We start from the raw sequence: 12,489 nt of genomic DNA, 5'->3' as shown, positions 1-12,489 counted from the left end.
TGGGGCTGTCTGTGGGATCTTTGGGGAGTTTCTGCTGAACTTTGGCTTCCTTTTCTTCAAAATAAAGGAGTTTGGCTAGACCTTTTCAGAGCTTTTTGAACCCTTCTGACCTTTAAGCAAAGCATTTTGGCACCCACAAAATTGTTCCATACTTGCACTCCTTATCTAGTTTAAAGCTCTAAATCAGCGGTTCTCAACCTGTGGGTCGCGACCCACAGGTTGAGAACCACTGCTCTAAATCTATATAGTTTGGATAGTGACCACCCTAAAACAGCCACTTTCTTGGGTAAAGTATTTTTTTCTCCTCACTTATGTCATATATTTAAAAGTACCTAAAATACAGTATGTGTCCATTTAACAAAGAATTACAAAGCAAACTACCAAGTAACTCCCAGTCAGATCAAGAAAAGAACATTGCACACACACTGTAGGCCCATGTGGATCACAGCCCCCTCTCTCTCAAGCCATCCATTTTTAGTGGTCTTCATTTGCACTTTTGTAGGTTAAAAACAAAAATAACTGATTGCTAAATAATCTGACCCAGTGTGTGACTATAGCATTTTTGAAGCTATAAATGTGTGTGCTCTTAGGTCTATAAGTTCTCATGAAACAAATTTGCTAACCTCCTTTAGACCACCAATGTGTGGCTAAGTCTAGTTTTACACTGATCTGAGAACATTGCTTGTTAACATACCAGCTTTGCCAAGTTCATGTTTTACATAATCACTCTTGTATAAAAGTTCTCCTGCAAACATTGAACTTCGATGTCACACAGAAATCTCAGCAAAATGTAGGTTGAAATGTTTATGTTTTTATGCTTTCTTGGTGTGTTTATTTTGTGAATACCACATTGGAAGGAAGTGATTTGAGTTTACTTTCTCATTGCCACAGAGAGAGCAAAGCTTGTAGTGCTGTTGAAAATACTTGTAAGGTTTAACCTTCACATGCCTTCGGGTTGTTTTAGGCAAATCAATTCATATCCTTTGGTCAAATGCTTTGATAATATTGATGATTCAGGGTTTTGAGTCCACGGTGTACAAAGAAAAGAAAGTAGTCAGGTATAGTATAGAGGTAGAAGGATGAACTGACTTAAAAGAGATGAATTCAGGAAAATGCTCTCAGGCCAGGTAGGCTCTGAGGCAGGCTTTTGAATGGAGTAGGAGTGGAACCCCCTGCATGAAAAGCTTTGATGTCAAACTGTTGCTTTAAGATGAGGTACTATTATTTGAATGGAATAGAAAGAACCTTTTTGTTTGGCCCTAATGGCGGTAGTACTGTCTTCTAACAGAATAAGATGTATTTCTTGTGGAGAGCAAAAGAGTTGGTAGAATTTTAAGAAATAATTACTTTAACTTTAAAATACATACATGTTTAAAATAAGTAAAATATATATGTTTAATTCAGTAGTGCTGTAAAAACTTAATCATTTTCTATTTGTTTTCACTACTTATAGACACTTTACTGGGCCAGAATTTTTTTGTCCCTTATGGAAAGGAAAATAACAGGAAGTTTTACTTAGAAAAAGAAGAGAGGGGAAGAAAAATTGTGGCAGTTTAAATTAAAATCATTTTGAGTTTTAAAAAGATTAAATGCTTTCTCTGTCAGTGATCAGGAGACTACCTTCACTCTGCTTTGCTGGGATTTATAACGTTCTAGCTTTTGAGTTATTGTACAGGTGTAGCCCTGATACAGTCAGCAAACCCTCTGAAACACTAGATTGAGATGACTTTTCTGTTTTCTGCCATTCCATTTCATAGTCCTGCTTGGGAATTAAGTAAGGTTGGTCTAATTTGCTAAAGTGAGGGAGCAATAAAAAACTAGTTTCTGAGATATGGCTATTAATATAAGAAGTCTGGTGTTGAACATTAATGCCACTTGCATCCTTTTTTCCTTTTTTATGGTATTTACTTATTTTAGATCTTATTTATGGATTAGAGAGAGAGAAAGCAATATCATAGTTGTTTCACTTTAGTTCATTGATTGCTTCTCGTATGTTCCTTGACTGGGCAAGCCTGGGGTTTCGAACCAGGGACCTTAGCTTTCCAGGTTGACGCTCTATCCACTGTGCCACCACAGGTCAGGCTGCCTCCTTTTTATATGAAGATAAAACTTTGATTCTTACTAGTTTGTCTTGTTCTCTGTTAGTCTTAGGTTGATGATCAGGTATTTGAAATGACAGTCTATGGTCATGGGAACATAAAAAGCTTCTCTGCCAGATCAGCTGATCTTGACCTCATTATTTGGCACTCTATTCAACCTTCTGAGTTTTAACTGGCTGAGACTCATTTTTTGGGTTGGTGTTACGAAATAAAGAATACTCATTTGGATCTCTGCTGGCCTTTAGGTCCTCTAAACAGTTGAAAGAATTCATCTTCCTGCCACTTGAATTTCTTCCCCCTTTTTTCCCTTCTTGTCTTTGCTGACTTCACACTTATTTTCTCTTGTTTTCTCTAGATTACAGTACCTACAGCCAAGCTGCAGCCCAGCAGGGGTAAGTCAGTCTTTTACACAGTATATTATGTGATCGATGTTTTTAGAGTACAGAACCTGCTGTAGTTGTAGAAAATTTCATAGTGGAATCTGAATGTCTGTATTCAGTTCTTGCATTTAATTTCTCTTACAGCTATAGTGCTTACACCGCTCAGCCCACGCAAGGATACGCACAGACCACCCAGGTAATCTTTAAGATAAATATATGTAGCTGCATTCCCAAGTAAAATGTTTATATCAGCCATTGGAACTTTTTTAATTTTTATTTATTTTTTAAAAAAATTTATTGATTGATTTTAGAGAGATAAGGGAGAGAGAGAGAGACAGAAACACAAATCTGTTCTTTTATGTGCCCTGACCCGGGAGCGAACCCACAGCCTTTGTGTGTCAGGATGACGCTCTAACCAACTAAGCTATCCATCCAGCCAGGGCTAGAACTTTTTTTAAAATTAGGTAATAGAAAAGTGTAATGTGCTTGTAATTGTAAAATAAACCAGTCATTTAGAACTTTCCCAGTGGGAATGCCATTATAAATGAAACCATCCACAAAAGAGAAGTTGCTAGCTCTCCGTATTTTTCTGGTGTCATTTCTCAAGTTAGGTACCCTGCTCTATGTTGGGTTTCTCTATGTACTTAATTATACTTACATTTATTTTACTCAGTTCTACAACAGTCAACAGAGGAAGGTGGTATCATGACATTTTGCAAATGAAAATGTTGCAATGCATAGATGTTAAGGCATTTGCCAATGGCACATAGTAAATGGATGGTGGGTCAGTTCTTACAGCTACATAGCTATGGAACATCTGAGCTCTCCAGTACATGCGTCTGTTTAAAAACCTAGGCCAGGGGTCCCCAAACTTTTTACGCAGGGGGCCAGTTCACTGTCCCTCAGACCATTGGAGGGCCACACTATAAAAAAAGCTATGAACAAATCCCTGTGCACACTGCACATATCTTATTTTAAAGTAAAAAACAAAACGGGAACAAATACAATATTTAAAATAAAGAACAAGTAAATTTAAATCAACAAACTGACCAGTATTTCAATGGGAACTATGCTCCTCTCACTGACCACCAATGAAAGAGGTGTGCCTTCCAGAAGTGTGGCGGGGGCGGATAAATGGTCCCCTAGGTAGTTTGGGGACCCCTGACCTAGGCCAACAGATTCTAGAAATTAGCTTACTAGTGTTCTCAAACTGACTTTAGATTTTGAAATGGTCTGTGGTTTAAAATGAGTACTAATAACTCTGCCATGGAAACATTCTAGGACAGGCAAAATGTGATGTCTCTGGCAAATATTACATAACTGAAAGATACCTCGTTCTTTGCCAGGTTTTCTGTATTTCTGATGTCCAAATTCAAAAAGTGCTGTTGACATGGTAACCTTAAGGAGATATGCAGTGTTCTAATTCATTTTCTTGAAAGTGAAATCTGTCCTGCTGAAAATCTGGTTTTCAAAATTGTCTACAGAGTTTAGTCACATTTTTATTTTATTTGTGTGGTGTTTTTTTTAACAGACAGCGAGAGTCAGGGAGAGGGATAGATAGGGACAAGACAGACAGGAACGGAGAAAGATGAGAAGCATCAATCATTGGTTTTTCGTTGTGACACCTTAGTTCATTGATTGCTTTCTCCTATGCCCTGACCGTGGGCCTTCAGCAGACCGAGTAAGCCCTTGCTCGAGCCAGCGACCTTGAGTCCAAGCTGGAGAGCTTTTGCTCAAACCAGATGAGCCCGTGCTCAAGCTGGCGACCTCGGGGTCTCGAACCTGGGTCCTCGGCATCCCAGTCCGATGCTCTATCCAGTGCGCCACCCCCTGGTCAGGCTTTCTTCGTTAATTTTGTCTTTCTAATATTGTTTCCAGTTGCTAAAACTGCTACACTTGGTGCAGGAAATTATACACCTGTTTCCTTATTGCTCATCCCTTGAGAGTATTAGTGTCCTGTATAGTTAACTGCACTTCTGTCTAATTATCTCACGAACTCTTTTTTGTAGGATTTTTTATTTGTTTCGTTTTGTTTTTCACAAAAATATGAGTGAATCAGATAAACAAATATTTATAATACTGCGATCACTTTTAAAAGTCATTTTACTTGAAAGCAGTATTTTTAACTTTGGTTCCCCAACTTAGAAACTTAGAAGTAAGTTGGGTTTGGTTGTTTTTGCTAAAATACAAAGTTTATATATATGAAGTATTTGCATCCATTTTTTCGAGCAGGCATATGGGCAACAAAGTTATGGAACCTATGGACAGCCCACTGATGTAAGCTATACCCAGGCTCAGACCACTGCTACCTATGGGCAGACAGCCTATGCAACTTCTTATGGACAGCCTCCCACAGGTAAAACCTGCCTTGGAGATACTTTTGAGTCACACCAGCTAGGGTGTTTGCTAAGGAGTTTGTTACTTATGCTCTTTAGTTTATATTCTGGTGTATCTTGCCATTTGGGGGTCCTTTATTCTTAGGAGGAGCCAATTTTCTTTCTATTTTTCCTCTTCCCTTATATTCTCTTTGAAAGCTAGCTAATAAAATGTGGGTGGGATAAATGCCAAGGGAGAAAAGAACGTTTCTTTTTAACTATTTTATACAGTGTATTGAATAATCTCACAACAAAATGGAAACTATATAAAAAGATTATGCTAATGCTAATACTGGGTAAGAATGAGCCTTCTTAAACTGAGCTGCTAAAAAAAAAATCAAACTGATTTTTACATCTGTTTGCTTCATCTGATAGTGTACCCTCTACTTTTTGTTTTGTGCTTTCCACAGTAGAAGGGACCAGTACAGGTTTGACTATCCTGCTCATTCTTGCATGGGAAATGCTTTCCATCTTGTTTAACCCTGTAATGTTAACCCTCTAGGTGTTTTCATTCGTTTAACTCTCAGACTTTCTAACATCACACACAACAAGGTGCTAATGGAAAACTGCTTCAGGTGTCATTCGCAGATCCATGTCTTTTTCTTTATGTGATTTGGGGAAAGGTTCTGCTTTGTTTTATTTTACCCTTTTTTTTTTTTTTTTTTTGTCAAGCCTTAATAAAAGTTCACCTTTCCAAAGGTATTTCAGATGACTATTCCCCAGCTGATTTCCCCATATTTCCTAAAGGATAGATGCATGATTAGATTTATTTGGAGGTGAAGACTGTCACCCTGCATGTTAATTATGTTTGTCTATCTGTTGGTTTCCAGTCTGGACACATTTTATTTTATATTTAAGTGTTAATGAGTTATTTTAATTCATAGTATGTCATGTATATACACATATATGTAAACAGTATTTCAGGGAGCTAAAAAATAAACTTAACAATTAGAATAAACTGTATTTAGATACTGGGGTTGAGAGTGGAGTATGTGAAAATTTTACATTACTTTTATGTTAGTGCTGTGTAAATGTTTTAAGATCCCTACCTTCTCACCACCCATTCCCATCTTTATTATTACTACTACTGTCATTATTAAAGAATATTTAATACAGAAGTCTTAACAGATATAAAAACTTTTTTAGACTAGATTCAGTGTCTTTAGTAGGGGAACCTATTTGTAATTTGGCTTATTGAGTGACCGTGTCCTGGACTGATGGGGAGTATTTCCTAATCTAGCTAATACATATCTTGAATAGATTGGGAAATGTTTAAACTTTTGTTAGTGATATTTACAACTTTAGGAAAAGTTGAACTGTGTAGTTGAATTTTAGCAGAGAATTTTGAAATTCTAAGTTGAACTTTATTCAGGCTATTACATTTTTTATTGAAATATGATTAACAACAGTTTTAAGTGTACAACATAAAATGATTTATATTACTATATTGTGAAATGTTCACCATAGTATGTTGCATTCATCACCACACATGGTTATAATATATTTTCTTTTGATGAGAACTTTTAAGATCTGTGCTCTTAGCAGCTTTCAAATATATGTGCATTGTTCTATGCCATTTTATATAAGGAACTTGAACATCCTTAGATTACAGGGAATCCAAAACCAAGGGACAGCTTTATATGATACAGTATTTTTAATCACCATGCTGTCTATCACCATGACTTATTTTATAACTAGAAGTTTTTTACTACCTTCAGCCATTTTTGAAACATTTAAAAATAAATAATCTAGCCTCTGGAATCCCTAGATCTAGATCATGATAAAATCTCTTACAGGAAATGCAGTTGTCTTCTAGACTCTCAATGTATTTACATTGTCATTGATTGAAAAAGTCTCATTGTTGAGAGTCTGTGATCACAAAAAGTATAAGACATTCTAATACAGAAACCAGTGACTTTGATGAGCATGAGATTGAACTTAATAATGAGGAATGTTTGCATACACTTTACGGTTTATGGAGGACCCCTTCACACACACCCCTCTTAATGCTCCCTTGAACTTTTGGTGTGTAGGAACCAAATTCAAACCTGATGTGCAAACAAACTGAACTATGTAGAACCCTGAGAGTTACTAGTGGGTTCAAGCACACTTGCTATTTTTTTCCTTACCTCATGCTGCCTTTATATTGTAAAAGTCAATTTGATAATTATTGGATAATTATTGGAAATAATGTAAAAAAACAATTTTTCTCTTCTAGAATTTTAAATTATTTTATGCCAAGGGAGGCTATGTAAATCTCTATTAATTGGAAAGAGATCTTGAACTTTAATTTTTACTGTTCAAGCTGAACAAAAATTTTGGTTTGTAGTTTTTTTAGTACCTTTTTTAAAGTTGTCAGCACATAGTAGATCTGTTGTCTTTTTGCTGTTGGTCCTTTTTTATTGTCATTAAATCATTTTGCTCTGTTAATTTTTGTCCATTTTGCTTGGCTGCTTGTGTTGGTACTATAGATTAATTAAAAGATTATTAATTAACCTACTCTCTCTTACTGTAATCTTTATCACTACAAGGCTCTGTTGCTGCGTAGTTTTATGACAGTTATTTTCCTGATCACTTTGTTTTGTTGTTTTTGTTTTTAATTGCTCTTCTTATAAATCTTGTAGATGGCCTGTCACATAGGGAAAAAAATATCTGTAGGAGTAATAGGGTAGGTGGAATTAGATTTCAGTTAAATTTAAATAAATGAGTGCTTTATATGATTGATGTTAGGACTCAGCACAGAAGTTTTAATATAAAACGTTCAAATGAACAACATGCCAACTCAAAAAACTTCCATTGTTTGAGGCTTCCTGTTTTGTTCTGAGGAGAAAATTGCTATCCTTGTACATAATTTCAGAATTTCCCAAAAATGTTTGGGATGTAGAATAAAGTTATTATGCCCTGTGAAGTTTAGGTCCTAAATCTTAACTAAAATCAGCAGTCTTGATTCAGGATTTGTTTTTAGCACTGAAACTTTTTTTTTTTTACTTCAGTGAGATTTTTCTTTGAGGGTATAAATGCTGACCACTAGACCTGACTTTTTATTGTGTGGCTTACTTGTGCTTTTTGACTAGGAGGGAGGAAAACCCAGCAGCAGGAAAGGTTGTAGCATCTCTCACAAGAAGGGAACTCAAGTTAGGAGTTGCAGATTTGAGTGGGGGACAGGGGAGTACTCAGGCTTCAAACCCAAGTTCCAGGTGAAAGGGCACATGGATCCTGCCTGGTCTGGCAAAGGCAGGAACTAGAGCAAGAATCTGTCTTGGTCTCTGAGAGCAGGTCTCTGTGACACTTGTTTAGGGAAATAGTAAGGGGGCTCTAGAGTCTACCCTCCAGTATTGGTGAGCAGGAAAAAGACCTTGTTGCTCGTGGTAAGTGAACTAAGAGAGGAATGGAAGTGGGCCATTTGATGTCCAGCCTAGAAACAAATGGTTTTACTTTCTGAAAACCTTTACTTTTAAAAGGTTTTAAAAAAAAACTTCTAAGTTTAAGTTTAATTTTTTTAAAAAGTTTAATTTAGCCTGACCTGTGGTGGCACAGTGGATAAAGCGTCGACCTGGAAATGCTGAGGTCGCCGGTTCGAAACCCTGGGCTTGCCTGGTCAAGGCACATATGGGAGTTGATGCTTCTTGCTTCTCCCCCCTTCTCTCTTCTCTCTCTCTCTTCCCCTCTCTCTCCTTTCTAAAATGAATAAATAAAAAAATTTTTTAAAAAAGTTGAATTTACCAAAGTAGTTAAATATAGGATTACCTTTGTTGGTTATACTTAAGCAAATATAATCTGCATTATATCTTTTTTTTTTTTTTTTTTTTACAGTGACAGTCAGAGGGATAGGCAGGGACAGACAGACAGGAACAGAGAGAGATGAGAAGCATCAATCATTAGTTTTTTGTTGCGCATTGTGACACCTTAGTTCATTGATTGCTTTCTCACATGTGCCTTGACCGCAGGCCTTCAGCAGACCGAGTAACCCCTCTCTCGAGCCAGCGACCTTGGGTCCAAGCTGGTGAGCTTTTGCTCAAACCAGATGAGCCCGCGCTCAAGCTGGCGACCTAGAGGTCTCAAACCTGGGTCCTCGGCATCCCAGTCCGACGCTCTATCCACTGCGCCACCACCTGGTCAGGCTGCATTGTATCTTTATAACACATGTGCCACTTCACATCTTAATGTGGTAGCAAGCATTTTTTCAGTTGTTACCTAAAACAAAATTAGCAATTTTTAGATGTATTCAATCAATGGTTAACATCTCCCACTAAAAAATTAAGCACATTTTCTAGAATTTCGCTTTTCTTATAGTAAACATGAACTGCTCTAAGATACTGTCATTGCCTTTACTTCCCTTTCTGAGACCTTTTATTCTTGGTTGGGAGGCTTTTCTCGAATATTTAGTTGAGAAACTTGTTAAGAGGCCTGGTAGTAAAACCAATGTAGAATTAGCAAAAGCAGACTTGTCTTCTGTTAGATCCTTGGGGAAAGAGGAGCAGAGGCTCCCTGTTTTCTATACCAACACTTTTCTATAGCATACTCTGCCCTCCTTTCTGTTAGGTGTGGTCTTAGAACAAAAAATGTGCTTTCCTGAAGACTGGGTGTTTTAAGAGAATCTAAGTTTTAAGTATTGAACTGTTGCTACTCTTACTAAAAGGGAAATATTTAATGGGGTTAAATACTGTGATGGTTGAAAGTAGGTGGTTTACAAATTGTTCTGATAATTAGTATCTAGGCAGATCTCTGAGGAGCCAGAAAGCTAACATTGCTCTCTTTTGTTTTAGGTTACTCTACTCCAGCTGCCCCCCAGGCATACAGTCAGCCTGTCCAGGGGTATGGCACTGGTGCTTATGATACCACCACTGCAACGGTCACTACCACCCAGGCCTCCTATGCAGCTCAGTCTGCATATGGCACTCAGCCTGCTTACCCGACCTATGGGCAGCAGCCGGCAGCCACTGCACCTGCAAGGTAAGGCCATGTTCACCTCCTCCTAACTCTACAGTGCATCTATCTGGAGTTTTTGGGAGAGAGCAACTGTGCACACTTAGATAATCCATGACTTGGTTTCTTTTTAATGGTTCTCACACACTCTTCTGTGTTGACTGTGTTCCTAGTCATTTACAGTAATGTACTAAAAGACACCACACATATTATTCTCCATTTAGTGGAGAAGTGGTGCCATTCAGGGCCAGAATAAGAATTGTCAGTGAGTGGTTGTTTAGTTTCAGAAGAGAGACCTATTGGGGTAGGAGAGGAGAAAATTGAGTGTGTGGTTTCTCTCACAACAAAACAACTGATAGAATTGTACTTTTGATGCTTTTTCCTTTGGTTTTATTGGCCCTGTGAATGGGTAACAGCTTTCTCTGGTAAAAATCATGGTAGTACACAGTGTGGGGATGGGAAGGGGAGGTGGCATCATATGGTTTTAAGAAACAGTCATGTGTCCAATTGTCAGTAAAGGATATGTCCATATCTGGAAAGTCACCCTAAGGAGTTGACGTGCTTTTCTCCGGATTATGTAGTGGCGCAGTGATCTAAATAACCACAGGCATGTATAAATTCTTAACTGGGTACCCTGCTATGGGGTGAATTTGGGCAAAGTTCATACTCCATGACTGATTAGCAGGTAAACATTATTAATTATTACTTAACAGAAGATTTCAGGTCTTTGCTTTAGGCAATGCACTTAGGTGGCTTCTGCATACAGTCTTGAAGGAACATTGAATTCTGATTTGAAAGAAGATTTTTTAGGGAATAAACAACAGATCAACTTGTAACCTAGACTTTTTGTCTGCTGTAGAGGTAAGAAATTAGCTCTGGCAAACACTCATGAAATTACTTCTATGCACAGTGAGTAATCAGAGCTACTTCATAGTTTAAATCTGCTAGACAGCCTGTGCAGTAGTTAGGTAAACTAACTGATTCCTGTAGTGCCCTGTTCCAGTTGACATCGACATTTAAGAGTGTTAACAAATGTTTGAAATCCCATTTGATGCTCCATTGCAACAGGATATCCAAGCCTGTTGGATAGCTGGAGGGTTTTATGTATAATAGTAACTGTTTTTTTAATAAATCATCCCTTTTGGTGTCTTTTTCCTTAATTTTCAATCCTTGCCATTTTAAAACAGCTATCTGTCTCATGATCAGTAACAGCTATACCCTTTTCTGCTGGAAAGAAGAGTGGGTTTGTGACCCATTTTAGCTCTTTGGAGAAACCAGTACTTCCCCATCCTCTCTGGTCTGCCTACTGATTCTTGGGGCTATGCTTCAGAATAGCTTAAGCTCACTTTGCTATAGCTCTATGGAAAAATGTTAGAGCAGAGAACTGATAGAAACCACTGTTTTTTTTCCCCTTGGGTTTGGGACTGATTTTCCTCACTTAACAAGGATATTTCCTAGTTCATCTGAGTAGGGGTGGTATTTTTTCATTATGGAGACTTTGAGGCAAGTTATGACAGTCCAAGCTAAAAATGTTTTATTGTGGGTTTATTCTTAATAAATGACAAACATAAATGTACAGGTAATCCAAATCTGTAAATGCCATGGACTTATATATGTTACTCTAACCTAAAACTTGCATTATTGTTAAAGTGTCTTGTTTCTTAACTGTCCTTTTTGAGAAATAGCATTTTCTTTCCTAACAAATTATCTCTCCTCTCAGATTATCTAAGTTTGCAGCACAAAATACTGTAACTACATTTTAGAGCTATTATATTAATATGGAACGAAAGGAGCACATTGACGTCTCTTCTGTGGATGTGATTAATTCATCCCCTTCCTTAGTGTTCTCTTCGCAAATACAGTTGGACCGACACTGGGTTTGATGTAGTTCATTTTACAGTTGTATTTATCTCCCAACTCAATCCTAACTGCATATTGCTCTTAGATTTCTAGAGTTCTTACCCAAGAGTTTGGTGGTTGAGAATAAAAAGTCTCACTTTTATTTCTCCTTTTAGACCACAGGATGGTAACAAACCCGCTGAGACTAGTCAACCTCAATCTAGCACAGGGGGTTACAACCAGCCCAGCCTGGGATATGGGCAGAGTAACTACAGTTATCCCCAGGTACCTGGGAGCTACCCCATGCAGCCAGTCACGGCACCGCCATCGTACCCTCCTACCAGGTCAGTGTCTTTGTTCTTGTGGTAGGTGAACCAGTAAAATAAAAGTTTTTTTCAGGCTGTGGACCATCCTGCTTCTGCTTGCTCAGGTGATACATATTCTCAGACTCCCAGTGATAACCTGATTATATATTGTTACTTTAAAACCTCAGTCCTGGGTTCCCATAGCCATACCTGGCAGCCAATAACTCTTCTCTCCAAGTACAAACAAAATTTTTACTGCTCTAGGTTATTTTAATTTTGCTCTCTCAGTTAATTCAGGTGGCTGAGCCTGACCAGGTGGTGGCGCAGTGAATAGAGTGTAGACCTGGGACGCTGAGGACCTAGGTTCGAAACTGCGGGGTCGCCAGATGGAGCATGGGATCTTAGACATGATCCCATGGTTACTAGCTTGAGCAAGGGGTCACTGGCTCATCTGGAGGGCCTCCACTCTGTTGCGGTACATATGAAAAGCAAGCAATGAACAACTAAGGTGTCGCAACTGTACAAGTGGATGCTTCTCATCTCTCTCCCCTTCCTGTCTGTCCCT

The 12,489-nt window shown here is 38.1% G+C and overlaps 1 protein-coding gene across 2 annotated transcripts in view; it reads left to right on the top strand.

The window, feature by feature from the left end:
• The window catches only part of EWSR1 (EWS RNA binding protein 1), a 31,445-nt gene that overhangs the window by 2,106 nt on the left and 16,850 nt on the right, over positions 1–12,489 (top strand). For both annotated transcript variants that reach the window (XM_066370563.1, XM_066370562.1), the window contains exons 2-6: positions 2,455–2,491; positions 2,624–2,675; positions 4,712–4,835; positions 9,621–9,807; positions 11,796–11,963. In XM_066370563.1, coding sequence (XP_066226660.1) covers positions 2,455–2,491; positions 2,624–2,675; positions 4,712–4,835; positions 9,621–9,807; positions 11,796–11,963 — 568 coding nt within the window. The remainder of the gene's footprint in view (positions 1–2,454; positions 2,492–2,623; positions 2,676–4,711; positions 4,836–9,620; positions 9,808–11,795; positions 11,964–12,489) is intronic.

The sequence above is a fragment of the Saccopteryx leptura genome, chromosome 2 (genome assembly GCF_036850995.1).
Source record: "Saccopteryx leptura isolate mSacLep1 chromosome 2, mSacLep1_pri_phased_curated, whole genome shotgun sequence".
Taxonomy (NCBI): domain Eukaryota; kingdom Metazoa; phylum Chordata; class Mammalia; order Chiroptera; family Emballonuridae; genus Saccopteryx; species Saccopteryx leptura.
Note: the sequence above shows the minus strand (reverse complement) of the source record. Positions and strands in the feature narration are given on the sequence as shown.